This window comes from Tachypleus tridentatus, chromosome 10, assembly GCF_004210375.1.
Source record: "Tachypleus tridentatus isolate NWPU-2018 chromosome 10, ASM421037v1, whole genome shotgun sequence".
NCBI lineage: Eukaryota > Metazoa > Arthropoda > Merostomata > Xiphosura > Limulidae > Tachypleus > Tachypleus tridentatus.
Window position 1 is genome coordinate 34852032 of NC_134834.1, and position 22543 is coordinate 34874574.

The 22543-nt window shown below is 35.0% G+C and overlaps 1 protein-coding gene and 1 long non-coding RNA gene across 3 annotated transcripts; one reads left to right on the forward strand and one right to left on the reverse strand.

Annotated features, from left to right (window-relative positions):
• Window positions 1–2414: 2414 nt before the first annotated feature.
• On the forward strand, window positions 2415–22502 carry LOC143229047 (uncharacterized). The gene is made up of 3 exons (XR_013015623.1): window positions 2415–2628; window positions 20049–20212; window positions 22086–22502. It is a non-coding gene; the product is annotated as an uncharacterized LOC143229047 (long non-coding RNA).
• LOC143228044 (uncharacterized) lies at window positions 6039–7963 on the reverse strand. 2 transcript variants are annotated; one of them, XR_013015159.1, is made up of 3 exons: window positions 7338–7963; window positions 6449–7030; window positions 6039–6278 (listed from the first exon to the last, which is right to left on the reverse strand). XR_013015159.1 is itself a non-coding variant. In XM_076459388.1 (2 exons), exon 2 carries the CDS (start codon window positions 6973–6975, stop codon window positions 6673–6675), a length of 303 nt encoding a protein of 100 aa, XP_076315503.1. In that variant the 5' UTR covers window positions 6976–7030; window positions 7338–7963; the 3' UTR covers window positions 6039–6672. The 2 variants fall into 2 exon arrangements, 1 of the variants encoding a protein (XP_076315503.1); XM_076459388.1 differs by having other exon boundaries at window positions 6039–7030.
• Window positions 22503–22543: the final 41 nt, after the last annotated feature.

Below are 22543 nucleotides of genomic sequence, written 5' to 3' on the forward strand. Positions count from 1 at the left end.
GGAGGTTACTTTAATAAAACTATATCTACAAAAACATGAAACTATTTCAACACAGCTGCCAATATAAAACAGGTTTTGCTCTGAAACTGTACATTATACATTAAGATATGATATTTTTCCCATCACTGAAAATCCCTTAGTTTAAGCATTACCTCAAAACTGGGTATTTTCATGGCATGTCTGACATGCCACAAATAGTTTTATACTAAAATAATTTGTACCTGGTTTATAATCCATTAATTGTCAGATATTGTTTCTGACAATATATGTCATGAAAATAAGAATAAAATAAGATTAACTTGTACAAAGAACAAACTAGATCTGTTTCGCTTTGTTCAAGAAAATTGTTAGATAGTAACTGTGGTCTGACTAAGTTTGACTTTCATATTTCAACTTGCAGACAGTTAAAAAGTGAAAGTCTATACCTGAAGGAAGAGTTTGAGAAAGAGTTTAAGACAAAGTCTCGATTATCTATGGAGAAAGAAAAACTTCAGTGGAGACTGAAGCAAAGAATGGAAGTAAATGCTTTGCTGTCAACAATGTCTGATTGTATGTATTGTTTTATTGTACTTACAATTGCTTTGCTGTCAACAATGTTAGATTGTACGTATTGCTTTATTGTACTTACAATGGGAACAGTTGCTTTGTTGTGAACAATGTCTGATTGTATGTATTATTTCACTGTACTTACAATGGAAGCAAGTGCTTTGTTATCAACAATATCTGATTGTATGTATTGTTTTATTGTACTTACAATTGCTTTGCTGTCAACAATGTTAGATTGAATGTATTGCTTTATTGTACTTACAATGGGAACAGTTGCTTTGTTGTGAACAATGTCTGATTGTATGTATTATTTCACTGTACTTACAATGGAAGCAAGTGCTTTGTTATCAACAATATCTGATTGTATGTATTGTTTTATTGTACTTACAATTGCTTTGCTGTCAACAATGTTAGATTGAATGTATTGCTCTATTGTACTTACAATGGGAACAGTTGCTTTGTTGTGAACAATGTCTGATTGTATGTATTATTTCACTGTACTTACAATGGAAGCAAGTGCTTTGTTATCAACAATATCTGATTGTATGTATTGTTTCACTGTATTAAAATAGATGCAAGCACTTTGTTGTCAACAATGTCTGATTGTATGTATTGTTTCACTGTATTAAAATGGATGCAAGTGCTTTGTTATCAACAATGACTGATTGTATGTATTGTTTTACTACACCACAATGGGGACAACTGCATTGTTGTGAACAATATCTGATTGTATGTATTGTTTCACTGTTCTACAGTGGGGACAATTGCTTCATTGTGAACAATGTATGATTGTATGTATTGTTTCACTGTACTTACATTGGAAGCAAGTGCTTTGTTGTCAACAATGTCTGATTGTATGTATTGTTTTATTGTACTTACAATGGGAACAACTGCTTTGTTGTGAACAATATCTGATTGTATGCATTGTTTCACTGTACTATAATGGGGCCAATTGCTTTGTTGTGAACAATGTCTGATTGTACATTTTGTTAATTGGAAAAGTAAATACATAAATTAAAAAATTGTAGCCCCAAAACAAATACCGAATACCAGGGCACAAATATGGTGGATCATTATGTGGAATGCTAGGACATTGTTTTGTTTTTAAAGTACTAGCAGAAGTAAAACACAAATTGTGTTTGAGGGGGAGGGAACATCCACTACCTAGTTTAACCTCATATGCGTAGTATAAAAGAGAAAAGGAACAGTTGCATGTGGTCTTGTTCATAACATCATGCATCTCTACATTCTTTCACGGTTTGCAGAGAAAGGGTGGTTGTTGAGAAAAATTATAGAATGAACATTTAGAACATTCAAAAACATTTAAGATTTATTTATGATTTTAAAGGATATAGAACATTATACATATTTGATCTTTACGAGCACTTTGAAATTTTTATCTAGTGTCATCGGAAATCCTGGATAAACTTTCACATGTTGAGTCACTGTTGAATTGCCCATTTCAAATGTTTGTGTTCCTGAATGGACTTCATACTATTCAAACACGGGGAGGAAAAGGTTCTGGCAATCACAGACAGGTCACTGCTTGGGGAAGTCCTCCAAATAGGGTGTCAAGTCGTAAAAACTGTAACTATTCTGGTAGGCCATCTACTGAGTCCTCACCTTCTACACCTACTGCAAATAATATTCGATATTCCAAGCAACCTGATTCTGTTGATGGTATTCCGAAATGATCCCATTCAAACAAGTCATTAATACAAGAATGGGGCAGAAACGATAATTATAGTGTCACCGAAGCCCTTGATGATCAGGGTACAAGAAAAGGACATATAGAGAATGATGATCAGACATCAAAACAACAGAATAATCTCAATTTGAACGTGCTTCACCCTAGAAATGATGAACGTGAAGATGAAGAATCACATCAAGTGACAGGTCATCACTATTATTCTGTAAGATCGGATGCCTTTTGCCCAAAGAGTACGACACCTTCACTGAGCGTTTATTTAGATGAAGGCTCCAGACTTCTCGAGTTCACAGACAACGAAGCTCAAGGCAGTAGAGAAAACGTATACCATGAATGGACATTGGAACTCTAAAGACTTCAGCACTTTAATTCTGGTCAGTTTTAAGGGCATCTCTTATTTCTTTTGACTATCATAATTTATATAAAATTTAAAGTTTATAAAAGAGACTGGTTATGTCTAAGAATAGTAATACTTACATTTATTTAAATAATTAGTAAACCTATTGCAGTAACATAGTAAATAGGATTCGAAAAGACGAAATAGGCTTATGGTAGAAGTAGTAATAAAATATATAGCTAAGAAAATCTAATCACTGCTTGTTGATTTTTTTTCTTCTCCTAAGAGTTTAAGAGCTATACTTATTTTACCAGCATTGTTAAAAATTATTTATTTTTACTATGCAAGTCATTTGTAGACTATACGTTAATCTCGCAAACAAGTATCTATACGTCGAACAAAACTAACATCACCAACAAATATCTGTTGCCAGGCTGTCGTTTGATATTTAACCTTGTACGATGTACAGTGTTTCCGACTGCGTAGTGCAGGTTGTAATATATGTTATTTACATATGTTTCTGATGACATTACTAAAACTTTGAACTTTATATTTGGTGAATTATTTTTCTTTTTAGCGTAGTTTGAATATTTTGCATGAGTTACATAATAGCTCGCAATGGTACAGCTTGTTCAAAACATTCCAGAACTTTTCATTTTCATATAGAATATAACCGTATTGATCTTCTTATGTACACGTGCTACTGTATCTCTAAAGATATAACATCATTCTATAATATTGAATATCCGAGTAAATATTTTACTATTGATCCACCCTATATTATATCAAAGCGAGGTCTTGTTTGTTTGATTTTTCTGTGCAAATCGGCCCGACATGGCCAGGTAGGTTAAGGCGTGCGACTCGTAATCTGAGGGTTGCGGGTTCGCATCCCCGTCGCGCCAAACATGCTCGCCCTTTTAGCCGTGGGGGCGTTATAATGTGACGATCAATCCCACTTTTCGTTGGTAAAAGAGTAGCCCAAGAGTTGGCGGTGGGTGGTGATGACTAGTTGCCTTCCCTCTGGTTTTACACTGCTAAATTAGGGACGGCTAGCGCAGATAGCTCTCGAGTAGCTTTGCGCGAAATTAAAAAACAAATAGTCACTCTTATGACCCCTAAGGCTTTTTCCGTAGAATGTTCTATTCTACTGAGTAGTCTGTTAGGTCTACTAACTAGATATGTGTGATACACTTGGTTACAGAGTGTGACTGAGTATCTCTCAGGTCTCCAGATGAGGTCTAAAGAACTACCAAGATAAAAATGTATATTCATAGAAACAAACAATAATACAATCACAAAATAAAAACATAAAAAACGAGGGCAACTGGGTGCGTCGAGCATGCAAGATTACTGTTAAACTTTGATTGAATTCTCATTAGCTACGTGTTTCCTCCACTCTGTAATATGTACTATCACTAAAAATGAAAACAAACAAACAAATATCCATGTTATTAAAAGTTAAAATCTAAATGTTATTCAATGAAGATTAATAAACCTATTATAAATCATAAATGCAGCACTATTAACCTCAGCAAAGCAATGTTAAGTAATTTATAATTAAAGCAGAAGTCAACTCTTCCAAAAAACCACTTGAAAGATGAACGTTAGTTTCCTTAAAAACAATAATGGTTCAATCAAAGTTAAGTGAAAACTACATTAAGTTAAACAATACTGTGGCTGAAGGCTTAAATTAACTTACAACTTTAGGAAATGTAAGAAACTAAAAAATTATGAAAAGTCCCAAATCCTAATAATTTTTTTATTTTCTTTTACAAGGACAAACTTGACTTTATACTTGAGAACATATTGGCATTAAAAACAAGCTCAGATCTGCTCATGAACACACCCAGCACATATGATCCTTGTACACTGTGAATTAATTCGAGCGCCTGGACGCGGTCGCCTATCATTGTTATTCCATGATCGATTCGCTGATAAGGAATACAGCTTTCAATTTCTGTTTGAAACATGTTATCTTCCCTGCACGAAACTTGGCTACTTGCTAAATACTGAACATACACCTTGTGTGCACTCAACGAAACAAGGAAGATTTAAGAGTCTATTTGAACAACTATTTGTGTCCACTTGGTGAAATATTAAAAAACAACAACACAATTTCGAAAAACTCATCTCCGTTTAAAAAAAAAAGAAGTAGAAAACATATGGTACTTACCTGTACTACACCTCAAAATGTTGAGCATGATAAATGCCAAGTGTTTTTGATTATCCAAAGAAGTTAAACATAATTATAACCAAGCAATTCTGACAAGGAAAAACTAATTGTCAAAATAAATTTAAATACTTCGCAGAGAAAATTACTTCAGACAGGGAATAAAGTAAGAGCTGTTGATATTTTTGTAAAAATATCACGTGCATAAAATGTATACCATGTTGCTCTTTACTAAAGAGCATGGCCGTGTGGTTAAGGTATTTGACTCGTAATGTAAGGGTCGTGGGTTCTGATCTCCGTCACACCAAACATGTTTGCGATTTCAGAGGTGGGGACATTATAATGTGACGGTCAATCCTACTATCCGTTGGTAGTAGACCAAGAGTTGGCGGTGGGTGTTGATGATTAGCTGCCTTCCCTCTAGTTTTACACCGCTAAATTAGGAACGGCTAGCGAGATAGCCCTCGTGTAGCTTTACACGAAATTCAAAACAAACCAACCCAAACTTTACTAATGCCCCTCTCTAATTATCACACCCCGTATTTCTATAAAGCTTACCTTGAGTAACAGTAATATTAATCCAACATATATTCCACACACACAAAAGGAGGGGGCTCAGAAGTCAACGATCTTCAAGCACAAGTTTGATAAAAATACAATTTTTCGTTTTTCTATCTTTCTAGGGTGAAGTCATGAGCCTGAAGTAAATCCCTACTGTTAAGTATTTATTCGTCGTTTTTGTTCTAAATTGTGAATGATTTGTGCAAAATAAATATTTCAAAATTAGAATCAAGAAACATAAGTTTTAAAATACAAATTATTTGAAAATTTATAAATTTTCTCCAAGTAAAGAGAGCTATTTTTAAGTGTTAAATGTTCCCATTTGAAATTACCTGTGATATTATAAGACAGAAGTATGTATTACTTATCGGCAAATGGCGTTCCAATTTTTCGTTTTATAGCTTCGATAACAAATTTTCCTTTATGCCATCTATTGATTTCTGTAACTGAATAAGTGTTTATTATGATTTGCTAAAGCACCATTTTATACCTAAAGCAGTTTTTTACTAACAGACGAAATATGATTTATTCTGTGTTGAAAATAGTAACTCCTTTTGGAGATATGTATTTTATTCACGACCAGTGTTTTGAAATATTTCAGATCGTTGTGTCTTTATATTAAGCTAATCGTCTCAACAATAGCTTGATATCCAATTCTAGCAGTGTGTGGTTAATTTTCACTGGAGAAAAAGGTGCGAGAAAGCCACTGAATTTTCTTAAGAAATGTTTTGTTAGTTTTTACAATAATTTAACAGAAGAAATAAATACAACAATATCAACAACAACACTGTTGGATCACAGAGTCCAAGTCAGAGACCAGAAGTCCCTGAGAGTCAGCGGAAGAGGAAGAATGAGATAATAGTCGAAAACCCACCAGAGGTCACTGGGATAGAAAGAAGAAGAGATGTCCGCTGAGGGACGTGTAGTTCCAACTTGATTTGTCAGACCATCCACATCTATACAAAACAAACAGATACCAAAAAATCAGAAAAATCAACAGATCCTTTGTATTCGGTCAAATGTTTAAATACTTTTTAAACGAAACAAAAACTAGAATTTTTAATTAGTTGCCAAATTTTGCGTTATCCGTTGTTTCTAAACCTGAGCATAAAATCTAATACATAACTAATCTCATCCCGTGCAGTGGATCGATTCCTTTAGTGGTAGGTAAGGCCGTTGTATCCGTGAACGTTCAGGTAGCCACTTCCGTAGATGCCACCAACTTGGCCGTGAGCTGCGGACAATTTTCCGTAAGCACCGTAGCTGTAGGTAGCAGACAGGCCAGTAGCACCATAAGCTCCGTGTCCGTAACGACCGTAGGGTCAATGGCACTGGAAGTGGATTTGTCGCTCAAACCGTGGGCACTCCCGATGTTGGGGTAGCCAGCTTGCTTGTCATATTTGTAGGCTTTCTCATAGTCGGAACCCTTGTTGCGGGCGTAGGCACCTTATCGTGGTATCTGGCTCCATCGGCACCGATAGCACCATAAGCTTTGAGGTTACGGCGGGCAGCCTGGTTGTAATGGTAGTGGGCAGTTAGAGCGCCGTAAACAGTGGCACCAGCGGCGCTGTTCAGGTAGCCATGGCTACCCAAGTCAGCTCCGTAGGTAGGGTCCATAAGGTCCGCAGGCGACAAGGGCTGGACTATGGGCATAGTAAACAGGTACACCGGCGTAGGCAACGGCAGCCAGCATAAAAACAATAGCTAACTGCAAAACAGAAGAAATAAAGAGTGGTTAGCTTTAGGACAAAATATATTGTAAGGTTAGAATAAATTCAAAATTCACTACTGAAATGAATCAGATCTAACATTTCGTCAAATATCTTTGTTAGATACAATATTGCTGTATAACAGTTATACATATTTAACTGAACCCTACAAGAAACACACGTAATTACTGTAATGAAACTGCTAATGTAACGTTCGTCATAAGTTAAGTTTTGGTTCCATTTTACCAGAGAGCGACTACTGTTCTCTATGAAAGAACGTAGTTTGTTATTAACCAATTCTCTTACCACTTTCATGTTTGTAGAGTTTGTTAAACCTTTGAAACTATGGAGTAAGCAAGTGATATCTAAGGATTGATTGATATTGGATCGGTATTTAGATTAACTTGTTATTTCGTTCCCCGAAGGGAAACGAAAAATAACCCGGGGCGGTCAGAAACTACTGTTTCTCTTCACCCCACACTCGACGAGAGTAAATTTGTCAACGGATTACGAGACTGGTGAACTGAACTTGAGTGGCTAGATATTTATTAGCCTGGAGTGGTGGCCACAGATGACCCCGAAATTAACATATTTCTGTGACTGTTTGAGGAGCGTCGGAACCAGCTGTGGAGAAGGCCCGCGAGTCGGAGAGAGATCGAAGACTGCGACGAGAGGCTCAGCACCCCATTCACATCAGCTCGAAGGTTTCTTTGGGGTAATTTTGCGAAGAGAGACGAGACGAGCAGAGAGATGCAAAGAGTACGTCAGCTTAGTTAAAACTCATGATATAAATTATCCAGAATTTTGATGCTAAAAATTTGGTGATGATTATGATGCGTTCTAACTGGCCTCTTTTCAGGGCAGGGATCAATAAATTCCAAGAAAAATAATTTTGATGTGGGAGGAAACGGGAGTATCTCGAGAAAACCCACTTTCACTGGTATCATTCCGATACCTAAGGAATTCTCAGACGCTATATTTATACCGTGAAGGTTTGCCAAAAAAAACACAAAACGAAAACGGTTACGATGCTCTCCTTACCATACGCCTGCTAACTGCAATGACCAGAGGGTGTTAGTCCGGATGTTAGTTAGAGATACTAAATAAAACTGGGACATGCAACACATGTTCGGACTGGAGGGTTAGGAGGTGTCCACATTTGATTTTTTTCTTGTCTTTATGAAAAGAGGTTGGCATTTGTCGTTTGAATGTTGGAAATAGAAAAATCCACGCACTATCCGCCGATCGTTGAAAGTTAGACTTTATTAACTCTGCTGCAGAGATAACCCGTCAACGTTTAGCACTTAAAAAAAAAACAAAAAAAACTTTCAAAGTAAGAATCCTGTAACCAAAGGCAACGTGCTAACTTCCGGGAGCCGTCTTGCTTTCCTTTCTAGGTTGAACGAGGGGAAAATAATGCGGTAATGAAGTGAAACATATTGCTGCTTTCTATGGGAAGTATTTACAATGTAACTCATCAACGTGATTTGAATTATTGTGCAAAATATCTTACAACTAAGGAACTTTCTGACTTGATAGTTGATGCTTTCAATCAGTTATACAACTGTCTATGTGTTGTTGTCAACCACGAGGAATCTAACCCCATTTTTAGCAGTGTAAATCCGTAAGGTTGCTGGTGATCCACGTTCACTGGAGGACCTGACTGATTACACAGAGGCAATTTATTAAATACTTGATGAATACCTAAATACTTTGCGTTTAAATGTACTAACTTTTTATGCAATACCAAGTATTAAAACACACGAAAAGTGAAGTTATAAAACGCATCTTACTTTCCATTATTTTTGTCAGAAAATAAAAATATATGAAATAACAAATATTAGATTGCTCAGAAAACCTATAATTAGGAACATTAATATTTCCTATTATGTGAATAATTTTTAAAAAATCTTATTTTTGTTATTATAGTGTTTGTTTGCTTAAAGTATTAAGATTCACGATGTGTTATCAATATTGTTCCTTCTGCAGGGATCGCACCTCGAATTTTAATATTAAAAGATTTCAAAAAGCTCATATAAGTTTAGGAAAATATAAATATATCGTACATGAATGTTATGATTTCAAGGATTTATTGCGAACCTTATCATCATGGAAGATACAATAGCTTATGAGAATCTAAACGATTTAATTAGTACGTTATACTCTTTTTATTTCTTCAAGTGTATCAAAAATAGACAGGGAATAATAAATACTGAAAACGAAAATACAATAACAATGTAGATGGAAGTAAACCATGTTCTGTTTTGTTTTTTTTCTGAAGGTGTAGCAGTTCAGATATTGTTGAATAATCTAGCAGTAAAGATAATAAAGATTGTAAGTTTTCTACAAATTGCATATTCGAATGTATGTTACTCTCTTATTTTTCATCTTTTTATACCTAGTAATTGAGCTTCTCTTGTTTTTGTACTTCTAGCTTGACTTGTTTTCGTATTTTAGACTTTGTTTTTATACTTCAAACTCGGCTTGTTTTTCCGTTTAAGTTTAGTGTTTTTGTAATTTAGGCTCAGTTTAATTTTGAACTTCTTTTTCTGAAGCAGCTAGAGAAATATTCCATTGCCAGGTAGTTACGAGCACTGCGTGTTATTTAGTGTGCACTAAAATATTTAATTCACAACGACCTTTAAAAATCGTGTTTGTGCATTTTTTTCGCATTCCTTCAAATTAGAACTTTAATAAGATTAAAATAAGTGTGGAAATTACATTTAAAATCAAGTTTTGTTATTCACATCTTCTGTGATGAATTCCAAAATAAATCAATTATGAGGTATGTGATAAAAACGTTCCACTTAAACAGAACTTTCGTCACCTTTCATAGGCTTAAGAAGCTTCAAAGCTTTGACACAAGTAGACAAAGTTATTGTATTTGCGCAAATAACACAACTACATCTCGGAAAAAAAAATACAGTTTTAGCTATAAGACATGAAATTAACTTAAGGAATATAATTTTACTATAAAATTCTTGCCATGACCATATTACTTTTGGTCGAGAATACATGTTAGTGTCTTCAGTTAGGCGAGTCATAACTGACATGTAGAACAAATGTGTAATGTGACTACAGTATGGCGACGGTTAGAACATGTCATTGGATGCATATTAATGTTACCAAGTAATACTTGGAACATGCCACTGGTTGTTTGTCTTGATGCCATCAGGAGGAAGTTCAAGTGTCTTATAATGTTTTGTCGTCATTATGTACATCTAGAACTGAAACATAGAGTAAGCTGACGTAGTAAACAGCTGTAACTGACACACAGAGAAAGCTGACGTTTTAAACAGCTGTAACTGAAACAGAGAATAAGTTGACGTGGTAGACAGCTATGACTAAGACATAGAATAAGTTGATGTGGTAGACTACTATGACTGAAACACAGAGTAAGCTGGCGTGTTGTTACTTCATATCTGGTCTGATGTTCTTAGTGTATTAACTACTAAACACTAATATTCCTCTGCATCATGTTGGATAATTGACCAAATATATTGAAACGATCAATGTTGCATGAGTAAAGATAATCACGGTTTATAGCTTTTTGGATGTATATAATATATTTGTAAAGAGGTGTATTGATTGATCCAAATACCGTTTGTCAAGCATGACTAGTTCCAGTGGTAAGTATGATGATTACGTTTAAAATTGTGTTTATAACTATTTGTAATGGCTTGAATCTTTCAAAACCCGTATTCACAGACAAAATCTATGTGGGTAGAATTAATCAGTTGACTATCTGTGGGAGTCAAAATGAAAAGAATTAAGTAAGAAGAAGTATTATTATTACTGTGAGTCAGGAAGATAGTGAAGTTGCTGTTGTGCAGAGGTACACAATGAGTTATATACACTCTTTCCACTAAGAGGAATTGAACCTCAGATTTTACCATTGTAAGTCCGTATACTTACTGCAGACCGAAAGATGGATCTGGAGTAATTGCGCAAGTGCATTATTTTACTTTTCGTAGTAGGATAGAAGTTAAGTTCGAAGATGTCTAAGTTGCATCTGCACATTCTTTTTATTCGCAGCTTTGTTGTGCTTTTATGTTTGGTAGAGTTTTTGTGTTAACATAAAATTAAACACAGTCTCTCTTGATGTATGTCTTTGCTTTATACTTGCAACAAAACAGTTACTAACTTTATGGCTGTTATCGTGACGTAATTCCATTTCACCATTAGGCACTAATAGGTATGGATTGGGTGGAGAAAATTATTTATTTCCTTTATACAAAGTCTGGAATAGTCTGAAGGTTTGGGCACTTGACTCGCAAACTGCGCCCAAAAGATTTGAATCTCGTCATCGAACAACCTAGACCTTTCAGCCATGGGGAAATTATAATGTTATGACCAAATCCACTGTCGGTTGGTAAAAGAGTAGTCGTGGCTGACTAACAGCCTTCCATCTAATCTATCAGCTCAAAATTAGGGACAGCTAGCGCAGATATCATTCAAGTATTTTTTGCAAAATTCACTAACAAATATAAAAACAAATGTTTAAACATTAGTTTGAAATAAACAACACTTGTTTCTGTTTACGTAATTGAAATTATGGAGAAAAAAAACACAGGTCATTAATGCTTTGTATAAAAATGAAACTTATCGGAATTGCACTCAGAAACGTAACATTTCTAAGGGAACGGGATCATGAGAGCATTTAGTATTGAAAGTCTTATAAGAGAATGGAACCTGTAAGAAGATCATTCAGGTGGAAGGATAATGTCTTTGGGTAATTTCAACATCAGATTAACTCAAAGCATCAAAGCATTACCACAACTAAACGCAGAATATAAGGTATTCATGGAGGTTGTAGAATCAACAAAGACCTCCAGTGGCTCAGCGGTATGTCTGCGGACTTACAACGCTAAAAACCGGGTTTCGATACGCGTGGTGGGTAGAGCACAGATAGCACCTTGTGTAGCTTTATGCTTAATTCAAAACAACAACAAAAACAGAATAAACAAGAGTACGTAATCTTTTATGTCTGACAATAGTTAATCAAATCAATGTTACAAAGGACCACAAATTTAAGAAAAGTCTATTTTGAATTAATAATTTTGTTTGCTTCTTTGTTGTGACCCTCCAACAGCACAATGGTATGCTTGTGGACTCACCAACTAGAAATTGGGTTTCGATACCCGTGGTGGGTGAAACACAGATAGTTCGCTGCATCAAAGAAATGGTAACTAGTCAAGAGTACTCGCTGTCAACTCTTGGGCTGTTGACGAAATAGTATAAATTAACCTTTTCTCTTACAGCTCAACCACAATCCAAAGTGCAAAGCGTGCTTTTGCGGTAACAAGACGCGAACCAATAATCCTCAGGCTTACAGTCGGTGTTCGCTAAAAGTCTAAGTAACGATTCGTTAAGTATTAAAAAAATACTGTTTATGGAGACGCAACACGAGTACTTATCAAACGGGAAAAGGTATGACAGTTCTGTGCTGACAAGACATATTCAACACATATTCTCAAATTATTTATAATTTGATAAAATAAGGTACTAATTTGTGTTTTTAATTCGCTATCTCTTGTGTCCATGTGTTGTCGTCTGTGCTTTATTGGTGTTAACAGGTGTTTGAACGGTTTCCATGTGTTATTTTTGTTTTATGTTGTTGTTTAGGCATTGTTTGATTTTCTGTGGTTTGAAGGCATTCAGTAATTATTTGACAGTAATTATCAATATCTATTTTATTTTTAGCTGTTGTTATAATTTTATTTGATAATCGATGGTCTAATTATTTTTTTATATTATTTCCAATTTACTTTTTTGTAATCGAATATTTCTTTTCTCTGTATATTATTTTTATGGGGGGATGAGATCGAAGACCCACCATATGGGGAGATGATCGCTGTCTACATCTTTTCCCACTTCAATTTTTATAAGCTTTTTGCTCATGTTGTACGAGCTTAGGCATACGTCTAGTATGCAAAGGTGTATCGTTATTCAAGAAGGCTATATTATGTCCATCTATAAATTGTAGGAGTAGCTTTCCATTAGCATTTGTTGAATTACAGCCAAAATTAATATGTTGTTTAGATCTCCTATTAAAATGGTATTGTGATTGTGGGAAAAGATGGTGTTTATTAAGTTTAAGTCTATTTACTTTGTGGGTGAACAGTATATACCTGCTTTTGTGATTGTTGAGCGATTACTTAACACGACATGTATAATTATATTTTCGTTACGGTTGCTGATTTGAATTTCTGACACTGAAAGACTTATTTTGTGTAGCAGCAGCATTCCTCTACTTATATCCTGATTATTTAATCTGTCTTTTCTGATAGTTATATAAAATGGTATTTTAAATCTACTGGTTTTGTATAATAGGGTTTTACTTAATATTACAACTTCTGGGTTAGTTTGTTGAATTATGTCTTCTATCTCGTGTTTCTTGGAAGCCAGTGCACCTTGTATGTTAATATATACAACAGTGAATTAAGTTGAAAGCATGTATTCCGTTATTGTTATTAATAATTGTGGGATATAAGGTATTATATGCTTTTTTGCTATGTTGATGAATAGTTTATGTTGGTTTTGTGTATTCAACAGAAGTCTGTTGTGATATTTGTAACTATATTTATAAATAAGTTTATTTTGTTATTCGTGTTTATTTCTTTGGTAGAGTTATCGTTGTCTTGAGGTTTTGGAGTTTTGTTATGTTTTACTCTGTGCTGTTGTTTATTGTTTCTGGTGGTTTTTGCTGTGTGTTCAGTTTAGGTATTTGTGTGGCAGATTTTTTTAAGTGTTTGTGCATATGTTTTTTTATCTTGTTTCTGAGTTGGTTTTATTTGCTGTGTATTGTTATCTGTTGTTTCGTCTTTCTTTAATTGAGTGTTTTTTATTTCATAAATTCTTTGTTTTATTTCTTTATATTTTTCGCATTCTTTATAGTTTGCAGTGTGTTCTTGACCACAATTGCAACATTTTGGTTTTTCTTTTTCCGTTTTTGCACTGTGATATGTTATGTTCCCCACGACATCCGCAACACGTTGGTGTTTCTTGACATGCTTCTGAAACATGTCCATATCTCTGGCAATTGGAGCATGTGTTACTACAATTGCTGGAGTTTTCGTTTGTTCTACTTGGTATTTATGATACCAAAGTATAATTCCATTATTGATTAAGTTTGAAATGTTATAAGTGTGTTCAATGTCGACTCTTATGAGGTTTGTTGGTTTTGGTGTTAATTTAGATATAATGCGTTCTACGTATGTGTGTGTAATGTTTTGTTCGTCTTATTCCTTTCTTATGTCTTCAGTGGTGATTGAGTAATTGACTCCACGAATGACTACAGATTTCGGCTGTGGTGTATTTCCTGGTAGGTGTATTATGACCTTACCTGGTTTCAACGCGTCTTCCGGCCACTCCTTAAGTCAGTGGTGCACAAAGTCCGGCCCGCGACGAGTGGCCGAGTGGCTCTCTCTCTCTCTCTGGTATTTGGGTATATTTATTTGTATACCCAGGAGGATCAGGTACACTAGACCTCTACCCCCTTCCATGACTTTGTCGGAGTGGCCAGATTAATATATTTCGAGTAAATACTAAATGACTGGAGTGATATCATAAGTTTAGTCAGGTTCTTTTCAGGGCAATGTTCATTTATATTGTTTTTTGATTTTATTATTATTTATTTATTTTTAATAAGTCTAGAACGTAGGTGGCCTGTTTTATTTTAGCTCTATTCTATTATTATTATTTTAAATGATTTTATCTTAATGATCTAATGTAGAAATTTAGCGAGGAAAGGTGTTTAGGTTTCTCTTCATCATATATGCAATATCTGTCTAGTTCGCATAACAACTCATTTTTTCGCTAATTTTTATCGAAGTATTTTATTGTACTCTGTAGAAGTCTATCTGGTATTGTTTGTGTGTTTGAGTAGTTATGTATGAACTTTGATGAAGTGGTTTTAGGTACTTTGTATGCTGATGTAATTAGTGTATTTTGTAATGTTTGGAGTTTGGTTTGTATTTGTTTTACACTTACATTGATCCATGCAGGAGCTACATAGAGTATTACAGGTCTAATATATGTCTTGTATATTTTAATGATGTTTTCTGGTGTTGTTCCATAGTTTTTACCTATTAGACTCCTAGCATAGTTTATTTTTTGCCAAATTTTAGTTTTTATATTATTTACATGTTTTATCCATGTAAGCTTCGAATCATATGTTAATCCTAAAAATTTTGCAGATGTAGCAGTTGGAGGAGCTCTCGGTTCATGTAGATTTGGGGTTGAACTTTTTGATGTTTCGTAGATTTTGAAAATATTACTAATTGTGTCTTCGCTGTATTTATTTTAATTCTATATTTTTCGCAATATTCACATAATCCATTTAGTTGTGGTTGTAACTTAGTGGCTGCTATTTCTTGTGTAGGGGCACTTTTCCAAATTGCTACATTATCAGCGAACTGAGACGCGTATCCATGGTTTGGGTCTTTTAGTGGCATATTATTTACATACATGATGAAGAGAATAGGGCTAATCATCTCTCCTTGAGGGACTCCAACTTCTGGAGTGAAGAACTCCGTGAATGTTCCCTCTACGTTTACTCTACATTTTCTATTTTCCAAAAAGTTTGATAACCAGCGAATAATTCTTCGCGGTAGTCCCATTTCATACATACGGAACCGAAGACCATTGTGCCATACAGTGTCGAATGCTTTCTCAATATCGAGGAAACAAGCGACAGTGCATTCTTTTTTATTAAAGCTGTTTATTATTGTTTCAGTTAACCTAATTAAGTGATCTGTTGTTTGTCTATATTTTTAAATCCGTTTTGTTCTTCTGGTAATCTTGCATTATTCTCCAAAAATGTGGAGAGTCTATTGCTTATTATTCTTTCGAGAATTTTACCTACACAGCTGGTCAGGCTGATCGGTCGATAACTGTTTGGTTTATTGGCTGGTTTTCCTTCTTTGTGGAACATTAAAATATTAGCTTGCTTCCAAGAAACAGGGATGTATCCATATTATAGAGATAAATTAAATATGGCTAATAGGTGGTCAAATAATTTCGGAGTGCCTTTTTTGAGAAGAATTGTTTGTATTCCATCATTTCCCGGTGCTTTGTTTTTTGATTGTTTGTCCAAGTTCATTTAGTTTGATTTTTTTGGTGAGTAATCATATGTATTGTTGGTGTTACTGTTTTCAATGTTGACTGGAAAGTGTGGTTTATATAATTCAATGTTATTTGTTATGTGGTTGTTTATTTTATTGTAGTAATAGCTGTTCATGTCCGTGTCATTGTGTGTTTTAAATGTGCTTTGTAATTGATGTTTGAAGACTATCTGCTTTTTCTTTGTTGGTTTGTGCTAAGGTGTTGTTATATTCCAGTGTTGGGTATTTTCTTGTAGTAGGTTCATTTGTGAATCCTTTTAAGTGTAGCCAGAACTTACTAGGGTTGGTTTGTTCGTTCAGTTGAGAGCAGAAGTTGTCCCATTTTTCTTGTTTTAGTTGTTTAATTTCTGCTCTAATTTTATTTCTCGCCGAGTGGCCCGCGATGTCGAACGGGAAAATCAAACATAGAGAATTCGCTCCTGCGCGAAGATTAAGCGCTATAGAAGAATATGCATTAGATCAGATACTGGATGGTTCCATATTTGTGTCGAGCAACAAAGAAAATTTAATAAGCAAATCTCGTTAATGCATAGGCATTTAATCATTTGCGCAATGACGTAATATTTCCGTAATTACGAAATCTCACGCGTTCCAATTGTTCTTCGAGATTAACTTACGAGCCCTATTTTGATATTATTTCGTAACGAAAATGGCAGCTAATCGTAAAAGAAAAATTGACGACGAGAACCGGCAGTTTCATGATGATTGGACTGCGCAATACTGTTTTGTCCAACAACAGAATAATGTGATTTGTCTGCTGTGTCATTCGACGGTAGTAGTGGCGAAGGTATCCAATATAAAGCGTCATTATGAGTCGAAGTATAAAGATTTCCACAACGTTGTCGGTGATGAACGAACAGCTCGAATTGAATCTCTGCAGCGGTCGCTGAATCACCAGCAGAACGTTTCTTCAAAGCAGTTAGCAGATTTAGGTGCAGCTTGTTAGGTCAGTTACGATATTTCGTTGATGATAGCGAAATCTGGCCGACCGTTCACTGATGGTTATTTTGTCAAACAATGTATGATTACCGCATCGAAAAAGTTGTGTCTGGAAGCAGTTCGCAAGCTACAGACGGTGGCTTTGAATCGTATGACAGTTCAACGAAGAATTTCACACCTCTCAGCAGATGTGACAAGGCAGCTTACAAATAAAGCAGCCAACTTTGTCTACTTCTCTTTGGCAGCAGACGAGTCGATTGACATCAGTTCAACAGCACAGCTGCTAGTTTTTGTTCGTGGTGTGTCGTCATCGTTTGATATCACAGAGGAACTAATCGGCATGGGTTATATGAAAGGTCAGACAACTGGGTCTGCTCTATTTGAGGAGACAATATGACTGTGTAGTAGTGTTTCATTGGATTTCACGAAACTGGGAAGTGTGACAACTGATGGAGCACCAGCCATGACTGGAGAAAGTAGCAAGCTGGTAGCATTGTTGATAAAGCATTGAGGAAAGCAGAACAGACAGTTGGTGAAGTTGCACTGTATTATTCACCAACAGAACCTGTGCAGTAAAGAACTTGGTTTTCAGGCACTGATGGCATCAGTGACGAAAACAATTAATTTAATCAAATCACGAGGGCTCAATCACCGTCAGTTTCAAAGTATTCTTGAAAAAAAATTGATTCAGACTATGGTGACCTTGTGTATCACTGTGAAGTATGCTGGCTGAGTCGAGGGAAGATGCTCAGAAGATTCTGGGAGTTGATTGATGAGGTGATAGAATTCCTCAGAAGCAAGAACAAAGACACAGAAGTGATTTCTATGGCTGATCCAGCATGGCAAGCTGATTTGACCTTTCTGGTCGACATGACACAACACTTCAATGATCTGAATTTGAAGTTGCAAGGCAAAAATCAGCTTGTCTGTCAGTTTGCAAGTCACGTCTCAGCTTTCAGGACAAAGTTGCAGTTGGTCCAGCAGCAAGCAGCATCAGGCAACTTTGTGCACTTTCCCACTTTTCAGTCACAGCTACAGAAGAATCAAGACATTGGCACACAAGATTATGTTGGGAAGTTAGATTCCTTGATTCAATCCCTCAACTCACGGTTTCATGATTTTGACCAATGCAGATTGTTGATGAAACTTTTTTGCTGATCCATTCAGTGTGTCAGTGGATGACTTGTCAGCAGAACATCAGATCGAACTTACTGATCTCCAGGCATCTGATGAACTGCGTGCTATTTACCAAGAAAACAGTTTGCTTGACTTCTACAAAACGTTGCCTGATATATTTGCTAATTTAAAAGAGAACGCACTTGTCCACACCAGCATGTTTGGCAGCACGTACTGCAGCGAACAGGCTTTCTCGCATATAAACCTGAACAAAAACAACACTCGCAATCAGCTGACTGATGTTCATCTGGAAGCAGTCTTGCGTCTTTCAACGTCAAACATCAAGCCGGACATTTCTAAGCTCGTAAATGACATGCAGCACATCCATTGCACTTATTTTGTGACAGTTGAAGTATCATAACATTTCTTAGAATAATGTGCAAACTCTGATGTAGTCGTTATTTGTGTGTTCTTAAATGTGATGTCCATCTTGTGTGAAACAACTGTGAGACGATTTTAATCTTCACTTTTTTGTGGCCCCCAACGGTTACGAGAAGTCTGTTTGTGGCCCCTGAATCAAAAAGTTTGTGCAGCACTGTTCTAACACATTAGCCTTGATATTCTTGATATACAAATAAAGATGAATTTTCTTTTTTATCACATTACTTTTAACATCTGACTTTTTCCACCGTTAACCCTCACTTTATATTTTTGCCATTTTCCTTCTCTTTCGTTTTCCTCATTTCATTACAACAATTGATTCACCAGTATTGTTATACCTCCAACCAATAAAAACTGTGAATAGCAAGATTAAAATAGAATTATAATATTATTGAATACTTGTGTATAGTATGTATAGTAACTAAGGTGAAAGTTATTAAAGTGGAAACCGAACTATGGGAAGAAACAAAAATAGTTATAGTCGAAAGTTTCTCACCTTACATTTCACGGGTACTTAGACCAGTGCAATTTGTAAGCATTAGGTTGAGGAATAATTCGTGAGGGTTTTTAAATAATTTCATTCAAGCATTACATGCAAGACTATACAATACTTCAATGCATGAACACATTACACCCAAAACATTTATTATGATACTTTATTTCATGTAATACCTAGGTATATAGTATGCATTGTTGTAAACGAAATAGCAAGAAATTAAATGCGAAAAGCAGATGGTGTCGAAAATGCTCGATTTTGTCCACTTGACATTCCATTTAATGAGCTGAAAATGAAAGCAAAAATTAAAGACATATGAAAATCAAACACACCATCTATTAGAGCAAAAAATTATCTACCAAATGACATGAAATATTTTGCGAAAGCGTTTCATTTATGAATATATTTTTTTAACGTGAAAAAACGCTCACGAATTATTCCTCAACCCAATATAAAGTTTTGTATAAATATTTTAATTGTAAATTCATATAAGGTCATTCGATAAATCTGAATGAAATTCTTGAAATGAGAAATAAAAGTTGCACAATTAGTAAATATCATTTACGTTACTCTTAATCCTATGAGAGGCTTAGTAATTAGTGTTAGCGAACACTGAGCTGTTTTAGTGTCTTTCTCAGAACTTTTAGAAATGGTAAAGGTTTTCTAAGAAAAAAAGATTATTTTTACATCAAGTACTGCAGGGGAAAAGTGTTCGGATTGTGCTGATACAAACAGTAATTTTTTATCTATTAAATATGGTACCGTTTCTTGAAAAAGGTTTTTACCTTTTAAACTTCTTTTCTTAAAACTATATATACTGAATTTAAGTGGTGGAAAAGAGAAATGAAGACCTTTAGCTAGAACTGATTTACACTGATTATTTATGTTACAATTACTTAGGTTAACAATTAGGTCGCCAGGATGAAACTAGGAATGAATGCCATTAGTCAATCAATTCAGCCTCAGATTTTGAACATGTTCACGTCGAGCAATTTGTCTTCGTTCCATTTGTTCCACTTGTTTAGTATATCGGTGTAACCAACGCTGTTAACAACAATCCTAAGGTAAGTACAGTACACATTGAACTGTTTCAGTAACTTGTCTGTTCTGTCGATGTTTTGTTCGAAATTCTAGATCCAACGTTTGCGCCACCAAACATGCTTTCCCTTTATGATGCGTGACTGGGAAGTATATTGTTACAATCAATCCAACAGTTCCTTTGTGAAACAGTGGTTGGTGAGTGGTGATCACTAGGTACCTTTCCTGTTTTCTTTCACTGTTAAATTATCGACGGCTATAGCAGATAGCCCTCGAGTAGCATATAGCCGAATTCAAACAAACCAATAGTCTCTTCAGACAAATCTGATAAGCTAATGAATTTTTCAAAGTTTGGTTTCGTTCATTAAAATGGAGAAACTTTGGAATGATCTATCGAAATTTGCATTCTGAAAGAAAGCACATTTCAAAGTCGACTTTTTTAACTTTAATGCCCCATTTTTCAGAGTCACAGTATACAGGCAACAAGTAGTTTACATATGGTCATATCAAGACATTAGCAGTCAGTGTATCGAAGGAAAACGATGTTTGGCGATTAATAGTATAACTATATTGAAGATGAAGAAATAGATTCATATAACAGAAGACAGCAGAGATAAAGTTTTCAGTATTTTACAGATTCCATCTTGAGTATTCAAAGCAAAATAAAAAAATACATAATTTCTAACTAAATAAAATATATTGCTGAAACAACGATAATTTAAACAAAACTAAAATACATAGAAAGTAAATTACTGACAATAAAAATGCTGAACATATTTTAAAATATCTATTTTAATGAAGACTACATGATATTTGGTGTTGGTTAAAGCTGTTTGATGTGTATGTTTTCTTTATCCCTACAAAGAATATTTATATTTTAAAGTTCGTGGCCTGTTTCTTCACTATTTTGCTTTATAAACGAAAACCAGGAGTTACTCAACTTTTCTGAGTATTTTCATGAACAATCCAATATTTTATTAACTCGTTGGCGTTCGGTTTTTGAATACAATCGGCTTCACCGTCTTCACTCGTGAAATATGGACAAACAATGATTTTGTTTTGAATTTCGCACAAAGCTACTAGAGGGCTATCTAATTTAGCAGTGTAAGACTAGAGAGAAGGCAGCTAGTTATCACCACCAATCGCCAACTCTTGGGCTACTTTTTTTTACCAACGAATAGTGGGATTGACTGTAACATTATAACGCCCCCACGGCTGAAACGGCGATCATGTTTGGTACGACCGGGATTCGAACCCGCGATCCTCGGATTACGAGTCGAACGCTTTAACACACTTGGCCATGCAGGGCCAACAAGCCATGAATAAAGATAAATTCAGATGATGTTAGTCAGGAAAAATCCCATGCTTATAATATGGTGGTGTTAAACTAATATGGAACTATAACATAATTTATGAGTTACAAGAAAGCAATTATCTATCACCGTATTGCTTTGTGCTTTTTGTTTTTTTAATCTATCTTTCTAATAGCTTTTTTTTTTAATCCTACCCCGATTTGGAAGTACCTTTCAGATGTTGGGTGCACAACCTACGTATCAAATTTTAAACTTTAAGTAAAACATAATACTAAATGTATACTAACAGTTTTACTCAGAAATATTTCAAACTCTTTAGTTTTGTAACATTCATTCAGTGCATGTCACAAAGAAGAATTAAAATCAATATAGACTTTCATGTTTGTTTACATGTAAACCCTGACGAGTTTCTCCAGTAAACAATCTAGCCATCGTTTTTTTTACTAATCCCAAATCTTATGATTGTATTTGTTAACTAATTTTCATTTCTTCACATACTAATCACTCATGTCTCGTTTTTTGTACAGTTTTCTTAGTGGTTTACTAACGACAATCTTTTTTATTTTACTTTTGTATGATATTATAGAATGGATCTGCACAACAACCAATGAAGGCCGGCTTTGAAAGTAGCTGTAGACAATATTTGAATATGATTGAACAGAGAACATTATGTACTACTTGTTTTATATATATCATGAACAGTGGTGTCTCTCCATCATTTTATCTCTGACTCCTGTTTATAGTGGCCTTTCCCGTCGCTGAATTTGAAAAAGCGGATGAAGTCAAAGTTCAACATTAAGTTTTTAAATAAGGAAAGAACATGTGTGAATAATGTTGACAACAAACAGGATATTCTACACTAACTTGTTATGAATTAATAACAATGTCATTCACATATCAACATGTGACGTAACGGTATGTTATTGTTGAGTTAGTAATCGGAAGTATCACCAGAACACTACAAACATGAGTTATCAGTAACAAGAAGTCCCACCAGAACACTACAAACATGAGTTATCAGTAACAAGAAGTATCACCAGAACA